This window comes from Gekko japonicus, unplaced genomic scaffold, assembly GCF_001447785.1.
Source record: "Gekko japonicus isolate JY-2015 unplaced genomic scaffold, Gekko_japonicus_V1.1 scaffold316, whole genome shotgun sequence".
In the NCBI taxonomy this organism is placed as follows: domain Eukaryota; kingdom Metazoa; phylum Chordata; class Lepidosauria; order Squamata; family Gekkonidae; genus Gekko; species Gekko japonicus.
This window is the reverse complement of record NW_015169784.1, coordinates 608149-624717: the sequence shown is the minus strand read 5'-3', so window position 1 is coordinate 624717 and position 16569 is coordinate 608149. Positions and strand designations below refer to the sequence as shown.

Below are 16569 nucleotides of genomic sequence, written 5' to 3'. Positions count from 1 at the left end.
GTAGTAGTGGCAGAGTACCTGTTGTACATATAGAAGGTCCCGGTTGACGGCATGGTGGCAGGGAAAGATAGCTCTCTGCAAGGTGCTTGCAGTCCTCTCTTTGTATCCAAAGCAGAGCTCCTGCCACTCAGACTAGAAGAAGAAGAAGAGATTGGATTTATACCCTGCCCTTCACTACCCAAAGGAGTCTCAGAGTGGCTTACACACTCCTTTCCCTTCCTCTCCCCACAACAGACATGCTGGGTGGGGCCGAGAGAGCTCTCTCGAGAACTGCCCTTGAGAGAACAGCTCTGAAAGAACTTATGACTGACCCAAGGTCACACCAGCAGCTGCATGTGGAGGAGTGGGAAATCAAACCTGGTTCTCCCAAATTAGAGTCCGTGCTCCTAAATATTACACCCGACTGGCTCTCAGACAAGAGTGGGCTTGATGGACCGATATTCTGACTTGGTGTGGGCCAGGTATCAGGCAGGTTCATATCTTGATGTAACCCATGTCATGTTTCTGTAACTAGGTCAGTATTATTTCCCCCGTGTTGCAGATGAGGATTTGAGAGGGAAAGAATGCCTTGCATTCACACAATCAAGCCAGTAGCGTAATAAGAGCCTGGCTGGATCAGACCAAGTGGTTGTGTCTAGTCCAGCATCTGGGCCAATCAGTTGCTCTGGCTTCCAGGGCATAAGCAAAATGAATGGCATCAGTATTCTTCTTGATGAAATGGCAGGTACTGAAAATTGAATGCACTACCAATGCAGCTAAATTAAAAACAAATAACATCTGGTCTGGTTTATTTGGAACAGTTTCCTATGCTACATATGCAAAGCCTCATGAAATCAGAATCAAAACAACAAAAATTCACTTCCCAATTCTGTAGTTAACAGCGATAACAGAACCTAAACTTTCAAAGTTTTAATTAAATGGCGAGAAAACTATAAAGAAGTGGTAAGACAGTTTGCTTTGGGCAGGGAGGTTCAAAGAACGGGTGCAACTACTGAGAAGGCCCTGCTCAGAATCTACATCTGCATTGTCTTTGAAAAGAGGTGACCTGTGGTCCAGCTGTTCTCGATGATGGAGATGAATGTGTGGGAAACGTTCCCCATTAAATCAGCTTTGTACGCTCAGACCAAAGGTCTATCCAGTCCAGCATCTTGTCTTTGCACATTGGCCAGCGGGACGTCTCTGGGAAGCCCAGAAGCCAGGCCGTAAAGGCAGTCATCTTCCTTTGCTGTTCCCTCTCTGGCAGATTGTATTCAGAAGTACACTGCCTCTAATCATGGAGGTTCCATTTAACCATCGTGGCTGATTGTCATTAATGGATACCTCTCAGCCATGAATTCGTCTATTTCCTTTCCGCCAGGATGAAGGGATGCTTTAGGCCATCAAATTGTCCCCTAGCTGATAGCTGGCACAGATAAACAGTAAGAGGCGTCACACACTCCATGTGGCATGTTTTAACTGCGCAACAGGGCCTGGAGGTTCTGTACCAGCTGGGACTTCTAAACCACCTTCAAGGGCAGCCCTGTGCCGCTTCAGCTGGGTTCGTGCCCAGTGCTTCTGCGTGAGCCCATCTGAAGAAAGGCTCTCTTCTTCGGTCAGTCCATAATGCAGCCTCTGAACGGCGTGGGCGATGAATCTATTAGCGGACCATGGAAGCCTTCAGCTGCTGGCAAGGGCTGAAGAGGCAGCGTGCGCCTGGAACGGACGGGCCGTGCGAGAATGGCAGCCTGTCCACGCCAGAAGGGCAATTAAGCTCAGCCGTGGCAGCCTCTTTCATCCTCCATCTGCCCCGGTGCCCCACTAACCTACACAGCCAGAGAACTCCTGCTTTGTATTAGCAGGGAGGAAGGCCGCCCTCCTCGATCCTGGCAGGAATGAGTGATGTCAGCTGGCAGACGGGAGAGGGGAAGCTCGGCAGGGAAGCTTGCTCAGGATTGTTGGAAACTAGGTCACTGCCAAGAGGAGCCTGGCTGACTTTGTGGGAGGAACATCTCAAGAAGGAGACGGGAAGATGGAAGACAGCCGAGGGCAGAGCACCATTTGGAACGGCGGCAAGACCGCGTCAGGCTAATGGTCTCTCTGGCTCTGCATTGTCTACTCTGACGGGCAGCAGCTTTCCAGGGTGTAAAGGGCAACCTCCTGCATGCAAAGTGTGCGCTCTTATCCATCCCTATGAAGAAAGGTTAAAGCGCTTGGGGCTCTTTAGCTTGGAGACACGACGGCTGAGGGGTGACATGATTGAGGTTTCTAAGATTATGCATGGGATAGATCAGGTCGAGAAAGAAGTACTTTTTTTCTCCCTTTCTCACAATACAAGAACTCGTGGGCACTCAATGAAATTGCTGAGCGGTCGGGTTAAGAACAGATAAAAGGAAGTACTTCTTCACCCAAAGAGTGATTAACACATGGAATTCACTGCCACAGGAGGTGGTGGCGGCTTCAAGCACGGATGGCTTCAAGAGGGAATTGGATAAACATATGGAGCAGAGGTCCATCAGTGGCTATTAGCCATAAGGTATAAATAGGAACTCTCAGTCTGGGGCCAGTGATGCTCTGTATTCTTGGTGCTGGGGGGGCAGCAGTGGGAGGGCTTCTAGTGTCCTGGCCCCACTGCTGGACCTCCTGATGGCACCTGGTATTTCTGGCCACTGTGTGACACAGAGTGTTGAACTAGATGGGCCATTGGCCTGATCCAACTTTGGCTTCTCTTATGTTCTTATCTAAATTGCTCCTACAAACAAATCAGGGACCACACACCCCAAAACAGGACACACGTAAACCAGCAGAGCTAAGTGGCCTGCCACTATAATTAATAAGCGAATCAGTATTATTTACCATCAAAGGTCTGTGAGAATAAGACAGTTTTAACCTGGTGTATACAAGAGGACTGTGCTGGTGCCAGGTGAATCGGTCTGGGGCAAGAATTCCTCAGTCAGCGTGCCCTCACAGAGAAGGCCCAGTTTCCAGAAGCCCAGCAGCAGATGCCCTTCTGCTAATTTGGAGAAGAGCTGGCAGCAAGGCCTTGGATGAGTACCTGAGCAGATTTTTTTAAAATTTATTTTTGTATTTATACCCCGCCCTCCCCGCAAGTGGGCTCAGATAAATGTGTAGTGATTTCAAGCTAATCCTTTAAGCTTATTTCACAATTCTTTAGGTAACTAATAAACCAACTAAACTGAACATTAGTAACTTTTGCCATTTTTTTGTGAAGCAATTGGAGTAAAACTTTCTACTTGTGCCTTACATGGCTTTTATAAAGGCCAGCAAGATTGAAGCAAGGTGTAAGCTTTGAGAGCCAAAGCCCTCTTCATCGTATACCTGGCATCTGACTAATGGGGCTTTGTTGGTCTTGAAGATGTTAATGGACTTGGTGTAGTGGTTAAGAGCGGCAGAATCTAATCTGGAGAACTGGGTTTGATTCCCCACATGCAGCCAACTGGGTGACCTTGGGTTAATCACAGTTCCCTCAGAGCTGTTCTCTCAAGGGCAGTTCTCTCAAGCTCTCTCAGCCCCACCCACCTCACAGGGTGTCTGTTGTGGGGAGAGGAGGGGAATGTGATTGTGAGCCGCTCTGAGACTCTGAGTGAAAGGTGGGCTATAAATCCAACTCTTCTTCTCCTTCACACTGGACTGACAGGCCTCCTCAGCCTTGCCAGTTACTTGACCGGTTTCCATGATGCCCTTGGAACGATACCAGTTGCTGTGTTATGAACATTGTTCATGTCACAACAATTACAGTGCAATTTTTACAGATGGCTCCAAGTCACAGGACCGTGTGGGAGTAGCATTAGTCCATATGGACCACGCTGTTTCAAGGAAGCTTACCTCTGAATCATCCGTGTTTACTGCAGAACTTTTTACAATCTCACTGGCCTTGGAACTACATTAAGTTCTAGGCTCGGAACAATCTGTTAACTATACCGATTCCTGGAGCTCATTACTCGTGTTGGAACCAGTTAGGCTCAATGTGTGCCTGCTACCTTTCCCAAGTTATGGCAGAAAGCACGAACAGCAACCGTCTCCGAGCCAAAATTGCCGCAGTGCCGGTGGGTAAGGATGTTGGACGGGGAAAGGGCTCACAAATGATAGAAAGGCTGTTGGAAGTGGAAGGAAAAGGACCCTGATGTGTTCCATTAAATCCGTGGTGCGGCCACCGTGGAAACACTGTGTTCCATTCTGGTGGGCTCAGTTTCAAAAAGACATCGTCAACCTGGCGGAGGTCTAGAAAGCGGCAGCCAAAAGGAGCAAAGAGGCTGGAGCATCTTTCTTTGGAGGAAAGGCTTAAAGTGTCGGGGCATTTCAGGTTCAGAAGAAAAGATAACCAGGGGAGGCATGGAAGATGTTTCTCAAATTAAAAGGTCAGAACTTAGGCTGTTCAGTGAAAACTAGATGGGTAGGAAGCAGAAGGAAGCACTTCTTCGCATTATACTTAGTCGGATTGCTAGCCTCCAGGCAGCACCTGGCGTTCTCCTGCTATTACAGTTGATCTCCAGACAACCCAGGTCAGTTCTCCTTGAGAACATTGCTGCAATTGCTTGCTGCAATTGCTGTAGGGCATTTCACCCCACTGAGATCCCTCCCCTCCCCAAACCCTGTCCTCCCCAGGCTCCACCCCCAAAATCTCCAGGTATTTCCCCACCCAGAGCTGGCGACCCTGACACAGAGTCAGAGTTGAGATACAACATCAGACTGTGGGGTGGGAGGAATGAGCCCTGTGTCCCATCTTCATGCCTTCATATGTTCGAAGTCAGCAGCTTCCACTTTACCTAATCTCTAATCTGGGAGAACCAGGTTTGATTCCCCACTCCTCCATATGCAGCTTCTGGTGTGACCTTGGGTCAGTCACAAGTTCTCTCAGAGCTGTTCTCTCACAAGCAGTTCTCAAGAGCGCTCTCTCAGCCCCACCTACCTCACAGGGTGTCTGTCGTGGGGAGAGGAAGGGAAAGGAGATTGTAAGCTGCTCTGAGACTCCTTTGGGTAGTGAAGGGTGGGGCATAAATCCAATCTCTTCTTCTTCTTCATAGACCAGTGCTGGAAGCAGAATTTCACACTCACTGGACCTTTGCTTTAATCCAGTGAGGCTGCTATGTTAATAGCTACTGAAGGGGTATACCCTGTCGGCATGACGGTCTTATGGTCTCCGTCTAACTTTTAAAGCTGTCCATATTGTCCCGAGGGTTATTTTTTTAAAAAAAAAATATATATACTTTTTGACAACTTGGCCCCTGGTCTGGAGCATGTCAGACTTAATTCCTTTTCTTGGGGAAGACAGTAATCTGTGCACCATCTTCACATTTTTCGAAACAGTTGGCAGAGCTGCCTCCTCTGCCTCTTAAGACCACCAGGAAATTTAGCGAGACCTGATCGTTGGCTGATAGATGGAAGTCGTGTTTGGAACAGAAAGTAAAATTAGGCAGATTTCTTCAGACCAGAGCGCGCTGAGCAAAATCAGATGACACTCTGTCGCTGAAGGAGAACTGCATCTTCTAAGTTGCCAAAGACTGTCGTCATGATAAAACCGGAGTGCAACATCACGGCCAGATTTCAAAGGAATGGTTCCTTGCAATGAGACTCGACTATGGCTGTGCCTCCGGACCCCCCCCGATAGACCTGCTTATCATATCACACTGGTAGTGGCTGCAGAAATGGTATGTCCCCCAAAGAGCATTACGCTCTGCAGAGAACAATCTACTGGTGATCCCCAGCCCAAAAGATGTCCACCGGTCCTCGACCAGAGCCAGGGCCTTTTCAGCCATGGCTCCTACCTGGTGGAACTCTCCGCCAGATAACATCCATGCCCTGCAGGACCTTATGCAGTTCCACAGTGCTTGCAAGTCAGAGATGTTCCGCCAGGCTTTTGGTTGACAAGGGCGGGCACTATGCTGTCAGGCACCCCCCCCCCCCCCGGATTACTCTCTACCTCCCCTGAGAGACAGTGATGAAATGTTGATATTTTAGCGCCCTCTGAAGATGTTTTGGTCACATTTATTTACTTGTTGGATCTGTTTTCATAATTTACTAATGTTTTTATTGGTGTTCACCACCCTGAGCCCCGTGTTTTCAGGAAAGGGCGGTCTATAACGTTAAACTATAAGTAAATAAATAAAAAGAGGTGGCGGTATTCAGAAACGCTGCAGTATAAAGGGATGGGAAGGAAGAGGGGGTGATACTCCTTCAAACAGGCAGATTCTTGACACCGGGCCTTGGGAAGCCTGCAGTTTCCCAGCTGCTCCTGCTCCAGTAAGCAAGTCATCTGATGTGTTCCCCACAAGTGGGGAGCTGAGTAAAAGAGGTCACTGTGACAACGGGTAGTCAGTTGTCCTTCTGGCATCTCAAGGGTCTGCCATCTCGTTCCCCTCCTCCTTTCTCCTTCAAGCCCAGACCAGACTTTGGAGAACTGTGTTGTTCCAGTCAGGTTCAAGCCAAAAAGACAAATGATGGTTATTTTAGCATGTGAATCAATGAGTCTAATTGCGGTTCTAATCTGCTCGCTCTCTACTCCTCCAGAAGCAATCCCTTATGGAGTTGTCACTTTTAATCAGAGTCGCCAGTCGTCATAGCAATGCCTTTGCTGTGAGTCTCGCCTCTCTGCTTTTCGCGCAAAGCACTTTTTCCAAAAAAAGACAAAACCGGGGCTGTGACGAGTTGGAAATAAAGCTGGGCTGTGGGTCGGCCACATTTGTTTTGGCTGAGCAAGGAAGGTTCCCACCTGTTTTCAAATTCAGCCCAAAGGGATCTACCTAAACAAATGAAGGCATTCAGTTGTATCTGAGGAACTTATCGTTCCCCCTGTAGAATTTTTTTAAAAAACTTTGTTGTCTTAAGTGTCATAAAATGTTCATGGAATTAAATGAGAGAGAAGGGTATAACAAGGTGGGAGGATCCCAATATTTTATTTATTTGTTCAGAAAATGTTTGTGCCTGGTTGAGGGAGCTGATTAAAAAACCCCATAAAAATAATAAGAACAACAGCATGAGAAGTATCAATAATAAAACAAGCGAGGGCCATGGTGGTGGAAGGATCAAAAGAATGGGTGGTGGCAGTCTTGGTAGGTTTGAAGAGAGATGCTTGAGAGGAAAGAGAAGGCAGGAAGCCGTGGAAGAGCTTCCTACTGAGTAAACTATGAATGAGTTACTGGACAGGGAGAAGGAGAACCACTTAAGAACTGAGTTGTGGAGGTCTAGAGCACAGAGAAGGTCTGTTTGGATGGAAAGGCAACCTCTAACTTGCACGCGCCCATAGCCCTGCAGGTCCCTGAGGGCTGCTTCTACTCAAGTAGGCATGGAAGGAGAATCCAAAGATTATCTGAAAATCTGGCAAAGGTCAGAATGTGTGTGTATAAAGGGCCGTCAGGTCACAGCCAACTTAATGGCGACCCCGTGGGGTTTTCAAGGCAAGAGACTAACAGAGGTGGTTTGCCATTGACTTCTTCTGCATTGCGACCATGGAATTCCTTGGCCGTCTCCCATCCAAATATTAGACAGGGGCGAGCTCAGAGTACCCTGGCCATTTTCAAAAGTGGGCGCTTATTACAAAACCGTCATCTCACGAGGCTTGGAAGCAATAGTTCTGTGCTTGCGAAGATGGAGTATATTAATTTGTATCGTGGCTTTTGGATCCCACCAAAATGTGGGTCTCAAGTGCGAGCGAGACTTTTCTGCTCTGCTGTGTGATTCTACAGATTTTTGTGCCATGGGAAGCAGAAAGCCATACAATATTTACTGTGCGGAGTGTGTTTGTTCCTAGTTGCTTCCCTGGTGTTAACGTACAGAGACAGTGGGCTGGAAAAGGTAATTAAAGTCCCTTTTCCAAGCAACTGCTTGACCTTCCGCAGGAATTCCTGCCTCTCACATTGAGAACTGTGGCCTTTGGCTACATTCTTATGTCTCAGAGCGCAGACTGGATGGCCGACTCTCTCTTTGTATCTATGTGTAGAAAGCAGCTGCACTTCACTCTGAGTCACTTCATGCCAGGGTTGCTTTTTTAACATCTCTTTGGGGTCAGTGCCAAGGATGACGATGACTAACTGCTGTGTTTATTTACCCCCGCAGAAACTGGACGCCAAATCTCTTATCAAGCTGAACTTCGCTAAAAACAGTGATGGTGAGTTGGCACGGCGATGTGCCTGAAGGCTCTGCTCTCTGACGCCCCCGTGCTTGTTGCTGTGCAGAACTGAACTGAGAATCTGACAGAATGAGATGGGGACTCTTCTCCCCAATGGTAGGGTAGGTCAGAAGAGGTAGGAGCCCAGCAGGGGGCCATGTGGCACAAGCCTGTGCAGGTTTAAAGATAAAGGTAAAGGTTTCCCTTGCTCAAAAGCCAGTCGAATCTGACTCAAGGGGGGCGGTGCAGATCTCCGTTTCCAAGCAGAAGAGCCAGCGCTGTCCGAAGACATTTCCGTGGTCATGTGGCTGGCATGACTAAATGCCGAGGCGCACGGAACGCTGTTACCTTCCCACCGAAGCAGTACCTATTTATCTACTTGCAATTTCTTGCTTTCAAACTGCTAGGTTGGCAGGAACCGGGACCAGAGATGGGCGCTCACTCCGTCCTGCGGCACTCGGGTCTTGAACTGCCGACCTACAGACCTTTTGGTCTGCAGCTCAGCGTCTTAACCTCTGAGCCACCACTAGCAAACCCACGTCTGTTAAATTGGGCTTCCTCCTAGGTTCATGGGATTGCTGCCTTGGTATCTTTGATTCCTCCCCCTTCAAAATATTTCTGCAGAGAAAGGATCAGGTGGTGCACCAAGACAGTTTAATTGAATTTAAACATTTATATCCTGTTTTTCTCCCCAAAGGGACCTACAGCGAACAAATACATGACATGAATGAACCAATAGAGAAAACAAACCGTGACCACGTGAAACTGCCTTATGCAAAACCTTGGGTCCATCAAGATCAGTATTGTCTGTTCAGCTCTCCAGAGTGTCAGGGACAGGTCCTTCACATTGCTTACTACTGGCAGTGCTGGGGATTGTACCTGGGACCTTCTGCACGCCAAACAGATTCTCTACCACGGTTTCAAGCTGCCATGGGCTCAAGAGCAGAGGGTACTGAGGATGCTGTTCTGCTTTGCCTGTGCCGTGCCTGGGCATTGGTTGTACCCCACGTGCACTGACCCACTAAAAGTCTGTATTTTGTGCAGTGTATTTTGAAACATAATCTTAAAAGTCCGTGCTGAAACCGTTTGGTTGATGCATGACAGTCAAATTGCCGACTCCTACTGTGTTTTCTTTTCTCATTGCAAAACTACCCAGTAGGGAATATAGTTTTCTTCCATGTCTTTACAGATTAGTTTAGAAACAGTTGAGAAGTACATTTAAATCTGAAACATCCCCCTTGCAACAGAACAAACGAAGCGACCTTCTATCGAGTCAGACGGTTGTTCTGTCAGGGTTGGCATTGTCTAGTTAGACTGGCAGCGGCTCTCCAGTGTCTCAGATTGAGATCTTTCCTATCACCTACTACCTGATCATTTTAACTGGAGATGCCGGGGTTTGAACCTGGGAACTCCTATATGTAAAGCAGACGTTGTCATGAGCCATAGCGCTCCTTAAAATATAACTTCTCAGAAAAGCCACAAACTTTTTTTTGGGTGTCATTTAATTTATTTATCCATTTAGAACATTTTTGCTGCCCGAGGAAGCTTACAATAAAACATAATCAAAACATCGAAAGCTATGAATTAAAATCTAGCATTAAACCCCCAGCCAGAGCATGAAAATACTGAGCATCTTAAAATAACTTCTATTCATGAAGATATCATAGTTTTTGTGGGCATGGCTAGAAGGCACATGATGTGGCAAGCCAGCCACAGTAGAGCCATTCCAGGTCTGGTCAGAACATCGATAGAGGAGACCGCCTGGGAATCCCATGTAGGCCACTTTGAGTTCTCCGGAGAAAGGCGGGATATAAATGAAAATAATCAATATTTTATTCAATATTTACTGGCAGCAAAATTATGGAAGGAATATTGGGATCCGTAATGTAAAAGTTTTGTCTGCATAAGTTCTGGGAGCGTGCCATGAAAAATATATCTGGTTGGTTAAGTTAAGGGAAGCTCAGGAAAAGATGGGGGGTAGACCTGGGAAAAGGCCCTACTGCCAGTCCATCTTGGCCCCGCCCCAGCCTGCTCCACCCCCCAAGGAGGAAGGGAGAGTCTGCCTGGAAAGCCCCAAGGAGGAGGTGCCCAGCCAGGCTGGGAAGATGGTAAGGGTGTGGCCAGGTGGACCTGTCCCTCTCCAGGTGAGGTGAGGCCAAATGGGCATCTCTCATCCCTTCCCGTAGCCAGGCCAGGTGAAGCTGGGCCAGGATGGTGTCTCTTGCACCTCCATTTCAGTCCTGCCCACTCCCCGGGCTGGGTTGGTCCTAGTAGGGGGCCAGTACCCCAGGCCATCGAATCACTGGGACTCCCTGCTTGTACTGTTTAGAACCAAATGGGATTATATTGTTTGTAGGGCTGTCATTAGTACTCAGGCCTGCATGTATGGTTTTATGCACTCAGAAGTAGATCTGGAAAGACTTTCGCCTTGGTTTTAACTTAAATTTTATACTAACAGTGGTGAGTCTGATATATTACATTTTTGGGATTTTTGTTGCTATTTGATGTTTGGTTATGTAGTTTCTTTACCTGCTCTTTCCCATGCATAATCTTATAAACCTCGATCATGTCACCCCTCAGTCGTCTTTTCTCCAAGCTAAAGAGCCCTAAGCGCTTTAACCTTTCCTCATAGGGAAAGTGTTCCAACCCTTTTATCATTCGAGTTGCCCTTTTCTGCACTTTTTCCAAAGCTATAATATCCTTTTTAAGGTGTGGTGCCCAGAACTGCACACAGTATTCCAAATGAGGTCTCACCATTGATTTATATAGGGGCATTATTATATTGGCTGATCTGTTTTCAATACCCTTCCTAATAATCCCCAGCATAGCATTGGCCTTCTTTATTGCAGTCACACACTGTCTCGACATTTTCAGTGAGTTATCCACTACAACTCCAAGATCTCTCTCTTGCTCAGTCTCTGCCAGTTCAGACCCCATCAATGTGTATTTATATTTAGGATTTTTGGCTCCAATGTGCATCACCTTGCACTTGGCCACATTGAACCCCATTTGCCATGTTGACGCCCACTTGCCCATCTTTGACAGATCCCTTTGGAGTGCCTCACAATCCTCACTGGTTTTCACCACCTTGAACAACTTTGTATCATCCGCAAATTTAGCCACTTCACTGCTTACTCCCATCTCCAAATCATTAATGAACAAGTTAAAAAGCAGTGGACCAAGTACTGATCCCTGCGGTACCCCACTGCTTACCACCCTCCACTGAGAAAATTGCCCATTTATACTCACTCTCTGTTTTCTATTAATTAGCCAGTTTTTGATCCATAAAAGGACTTGTCCTTTTATCCCATGATTTTTGAGCTTACTTATGAGCCTTTGATGAGGAACTTTATCAAAAGCTTTCTGGAAGTCAAGGTAAATAATATCTATTGGATCCCCCTTGTCCACATGTTTGTTCACCCCCTCAAAGAACACTAATAGGTTAGTGAGACAAGATCTTCCCTTACAGAACCCATGTTGAGTCTGCCTCAATAGGTTTTGTTCATCTATGTGCCTACTAATTCTTTCCTTAATAATGGTTTCCACCAATTTACCCGGTATCGACGTCAGACTGACTGGCCTGTAATTTCCCGGATCTCCTCTGGAACCCTTTTTAAAGATGGGAGTGACATTAGCTGAGTGGTAAGAGGTCATTTGAACCTCTTACCACTCAGACCCAATCCAAACATCATATGAAAGTAAATCACATAACTTGCCGAGGTCCATGGGCCCCGAGGATGACCAGGGCCCCCAGAATTTTGGATTCCGGAATTTTGTCCCTCCTTGACCCCACTCTCAACAGATCTGCCCCTGTCGTATACTAAAATAAATGGTAATAGGTGTGATATACATGGAAAAAAATGCCAAGACAGTAGATTGAGGGTATGGGAAGGGTATGGCTATGAGAGCTAGAAACATGGCTTTTTGTTATGAATTAGAATGAAAAGTATGATTGTTAGTAACAACAGATTCTCCAGTTGCCTTGTATTCCCAAGTATGAACATATGTGGTTGGAGAACTCCAACATATTGTGTCCCCCAAACGTAGACCTGTTCTTCTCAATTTGCTTTTTTGTATTAATTGAACCATAATGTGGAAGGCAAACTCAGAAAAAACTAAAGGGATTTCACAGTTTCCTGTACATACTCCAAGGCAGGAAACTGATCAAATATTAATAATCTACTTTGGTTTGCCTTTTTTTTTTTGCAAAACCAGTCTATAAATTTTCTTACTCCCTTGCCTTTATTGCTTTGTTTACCTAGGAAATATTTAATATTTATCTCAGCCTTCTGGAAAATTTACAACTCAGTTTCATCCAAAGCCAGGTGCTTTTATTGAAAAGTGCACAATCAGATTTAAGAAAATACTGTTTGCCTGGATGGACTGCAAAATATTCTCCAGCCTCATGCAGACCAAATGGCATGTTTTGGGGGTAATTTGTTTCAAACAAAGACATGACTACACTTGAACCTCTGGAATAAATTACTTTCTAAACAATTTACCAGAGGGCACTTCTTTTTTTATAATATATTTTTATTTTAAGAACAAAATAGTAACATAAGGAGAAAGAAAGAAAGAAAGAAGTTATGAATTTATATTTATCCACGATTATTATACCTACAAGATATTCTAAACAAGGAAGTAAAGAAATACTTCTCCCCAGCATCCCCTTAATTAGAATTTTTATGACATTTTCTACAATAGTTTCATCATTAATACATATTCTGTATTACATGTTTCATCAATACTACATACTAGCTATAACTTTTAATATACCAAAGTTTGAAGGAAAATCTATTATCTATCTTGCAATAAAAAATAAGAAATATTTTGTTCAAAATTTACATCTTTGTGCATTTATATTCAAAACTTTTCTTTCTTCTGCATTACATTACATGTGTATATCTTACAATACATTTATAGACCATTTTTAAACTGTTTCTCATTCTAAATTTGTCTCCTGCTTGCGTAATAGACACTCCATCTTTCCTCAGATTTCAAGAAGGATCTGTTTCTCAAATAAGTTGTTAATTTCGCCATTACTGTATAATCAGCAAGTTTGTTTTCCCGTTCTTCTATGCTTGGACAGACATCTGATTTCCATTTTGCTGCATAAACAATTCTAGCAGCTTTCACTATATATTTAAATATCTCTTCCAAAACTTTTGGTAATTTGTTGGGCAATATTCCTAGTAACACATCCTTAGCTTCCATAGGAAATCTGAATTAATATATATTGCATTGTATTTCCATCCAGTATCTTTTTGATTTTTTACACGTTTACCACATGTGGTAAAAAGTCCCATCTATGTCTTGACATTTCCAGCATTTTCCTTTGTAATTTTTGTCTACTTTCTCGATATACCAGAGGGCAGTTCTTATCTAGTCCTTTCTGCTCAGGCCTACTTATATGAAATTAATTCCCTTTTCCTTGTAATTTGTTAGGCTGAGATAGGGCTTTTTATCTTCATCTTGTATGAAGACTCTTACCTGTCATACATAGAACTAGTCTTACCATGTTTCTCCATCAGTAACCTTGAGGCTTGACTACTGCTATGCACTCTATGTGGGTCTACCCTTGAAGACAACTCAGAAGCTTCCACTAGTACAGAATGCATCTGCCTGCCTTATGGTCTGATTTGGGGTGCTAATATCACATTCAAGCCTCTGTTACAACAGGTTACTGGCTACTAATCTCCTTTTGCATTCAATTCAAGATGCCATTATTAAACATTCCCCTCAAGATTAGTTCCACACAACCTTTATTGGTGATCCCTTCCTACTACTGAGTCCCATGTGCTGCTGTGGGAAACAGGGCCTTTTTGGTGGTTGCACCTGCTGCCACCCCGCCTTATAGAATCAACACCCTGCGGAGGTTAGGCAAGCATCTTTACTATTCATGTTTTGTACAAGGTTGTCAAATGCTTCTTTTTAATTAATTGATTAATTTCCTTTATTTCTAGTTCTCTTTCTTATTGAGACTCAAAATGGATTACATGTTGTAAAACAATACAATTATATAGACTTGAGATCCAGTGGTTAAGAGTGCTGGACCAGGATCAGAGAGACCCAAGTTCGGATCCCCACTTGCTGGGTGACCTTGGGCAAGTCACATACTCTCAGCCTAACCTGCCTCCCAAGGATGTTGTGAGGATAAAATGTAGGATAGGAGAATGATGTAAGCTACTTTGTGTTCCCAATAGGGAGAAAGGTAACTGCGACATGAGAAATCTGATAAGCAATGAAATAGAAACTGGCATTACAAAAATTAGAGGCAGGGCAAGAAAAAAAATCAGACATAGTATGTCAAACAATGCAGAAAATGGAATTACAAAAGTAGAAAAGAATGCAGCATGAGCAGGATAATATATACAATAAACAGATAGTGCATACTACATGCAGTCCTGTAACATTACATCATCACCCACCCATCTTGGAATGTGCTTCTGAACTAATGTGTTTTTAGTGACAATGTTTTGTATTGGTGTTTACTTTGCTGCTTGATTCTCAATCGTGGCATAGATCCCAAGTTCCCAACTCCCTCGTCTGCATTCAGAAGAGACCTCTGCTTGTGTGGGAGGGAAGGGTGCTTTTCAGCACTTCCTCCTTCCCATTGTGCTTCCGTACTTTGGTTTCTAGCTGCTCCCCAAGGGTCCATCAGACCTCTTTCAGAGCCTCTCGCATCGGTAGAGGGCTTCTCATGCCAGAGGAAGGCATGGCCATTAGCAGTCTTTGTATTTCTGAGTTTGGTTATTGCTTTCTAAAATACGATGTTTCTCCATCACTTAAAAAATTAAAAACAAACCAAAACCCCTGCATGGAAAACACCCCTTCGCAAAGTTTTACAAATCAGTCAACAGAAATTGCTCCCCAGTTGGCCCACTGATGCTCATTTTAAAAGATTTTTCTATTGCAAATACTGAAGTTGGTAATTTTGAGGGGGGTGGTTATTGTGAGGGTAAGATAAGATGCAAATCCCATTGATAAGCAGTCTAATAGTAATGTTTCTTCTTCTTTTTTCTTCCTCCCCTAAATCAGGCAAATACCACTGTCCAGTCCTCTTCACTGTGTTCACCAATAACTCCCACATAGTGGCTATCAAGACGACAGGCAACGTGTTTGCAAATGAGGTGAGTTCACTGCCAGGTCTCCTTGTGAAGTCCTTTGGCATCCTTTGCCCTGACCGAGTCTGGTGCAACTATGCGCAGGAGTCCCTGCGGCTGAAGGAGGAGGCTGTTGCATGTGTGGTATTCTTTGCACTCATATTTGCGTTTTTGGAGCTCTCTCCCTAACCCCACTTCCCAGTCCCGACACACTCTATCCCCTGCCCGACTCTGTTAGCATAGACAGAGCTTAAGAGAGTTGTGCTACAGTCTGGGAGACTTGAGATCAAATCAGTCAATCCTAAAAGAAATCAACCCTGACTGTTCCCTGGAAGGCCAGATAATGAAGCTGAAGCTCAAATACTTTGTCCACCAAATGAGAAGAAGGGAGCACTCACTGGAGAAGACCCTAATGCTGGGAAAGACTGAAGGAAAAAGAAGAAGGGAACGGCAAAGGATGAGATGGTTAGACAGTGTCATAGATGCAATGAACATAAAATTAAGCAAACTCCGGAGGACAGGAGGGCCTGGCGTGGTGTGGTCCATGGGGTCGCGAAGAGTCAGAGTCGACTGTGTGACTGAACAACAACAACAACTGGGAGACTCAGGTTCAAATCCCCACCTTGTCATGGAAGCTCCTCCGGGTGACCTTGGGCCAGTCACTTATTGTCAGTGTAACCTACCTCGCAGGGGTGCAACGAGGGTAAAACAGAGGAGGGGAGAGCCGTGCATGCCACCCTGAAGTTCCTTGGAGGGTGACGGGGTAAAAACGTACTAAATAGATAATAGTACACACACACCCCCGGTTAGGAATCAGTCCCCAAAGTAAAAGGATTTTTTTCTACATGATAATTGTCAGAAAGTATGCCCACAATGCTGGAGACTAGCCAGAATTCCAAGCGTGTAATTACGGCTGTTAAAATGAGAAGAATTCAGCTGTGATATATACATGCTGGGGGGGGGGGACTTTTTAAAAGGTTGCTTTGCTCTCACAGCTTTATCATCATTTGGGACGGTAGCTCTTTGTTTCTAATTTGACTCTACTTATTTATTACATTTCTGTCCTGACATTTTTCAGCCAGCGTTGATTCCCAAAGCAGTTTACGGGAATTACAAAAATCAGTACGCATGATGTTCAAATGCAGTGCAAATGTTTCACCGGGGAGGGGGAGGAGTGGTCCTTAGCTGGATCCAAGCAGGAGGACTGACATTTTTCAGCCAGCGTTGATTCCCAAAGCAGGTCACGGGAATTACAAAAATTAGTACGCATGATGTTCAAATGCAGTGCAAATGTTTCACCGGGGGGGGGGAGGAGTGGTCCTTAGCTGGATCCAAGCATGAAGAGGGACTGTCTCCCCCCCCCCC

General features: G+C 45.1%; 1 protein-coding gene across 1 annotated transcript in view; it reads left to right on the top strand.

The window, feature by feature from the left end:
• Nucleotides 1-16569, top strand: part of PPIL2 (peptidylprolyl isomerase like 2) — a 129553-nt gene that overhangs the window by 23923 nt on the left and 89061 nt on the right. The window contains exons 6-7 of the mRNA XM_015416895.1: nucleotides 8050-8101; nucleotides 15140-15231. Coding sequence (XP_015272381.1) covers nucleotides 8050-8101; nucleotides 15140-15231 — 144 coding nt within the window. The remainder of the gene's footprint in view (nucleotides 1-8049; nucleotides 8102-15139; nucleotides 15232-16569) is intronic.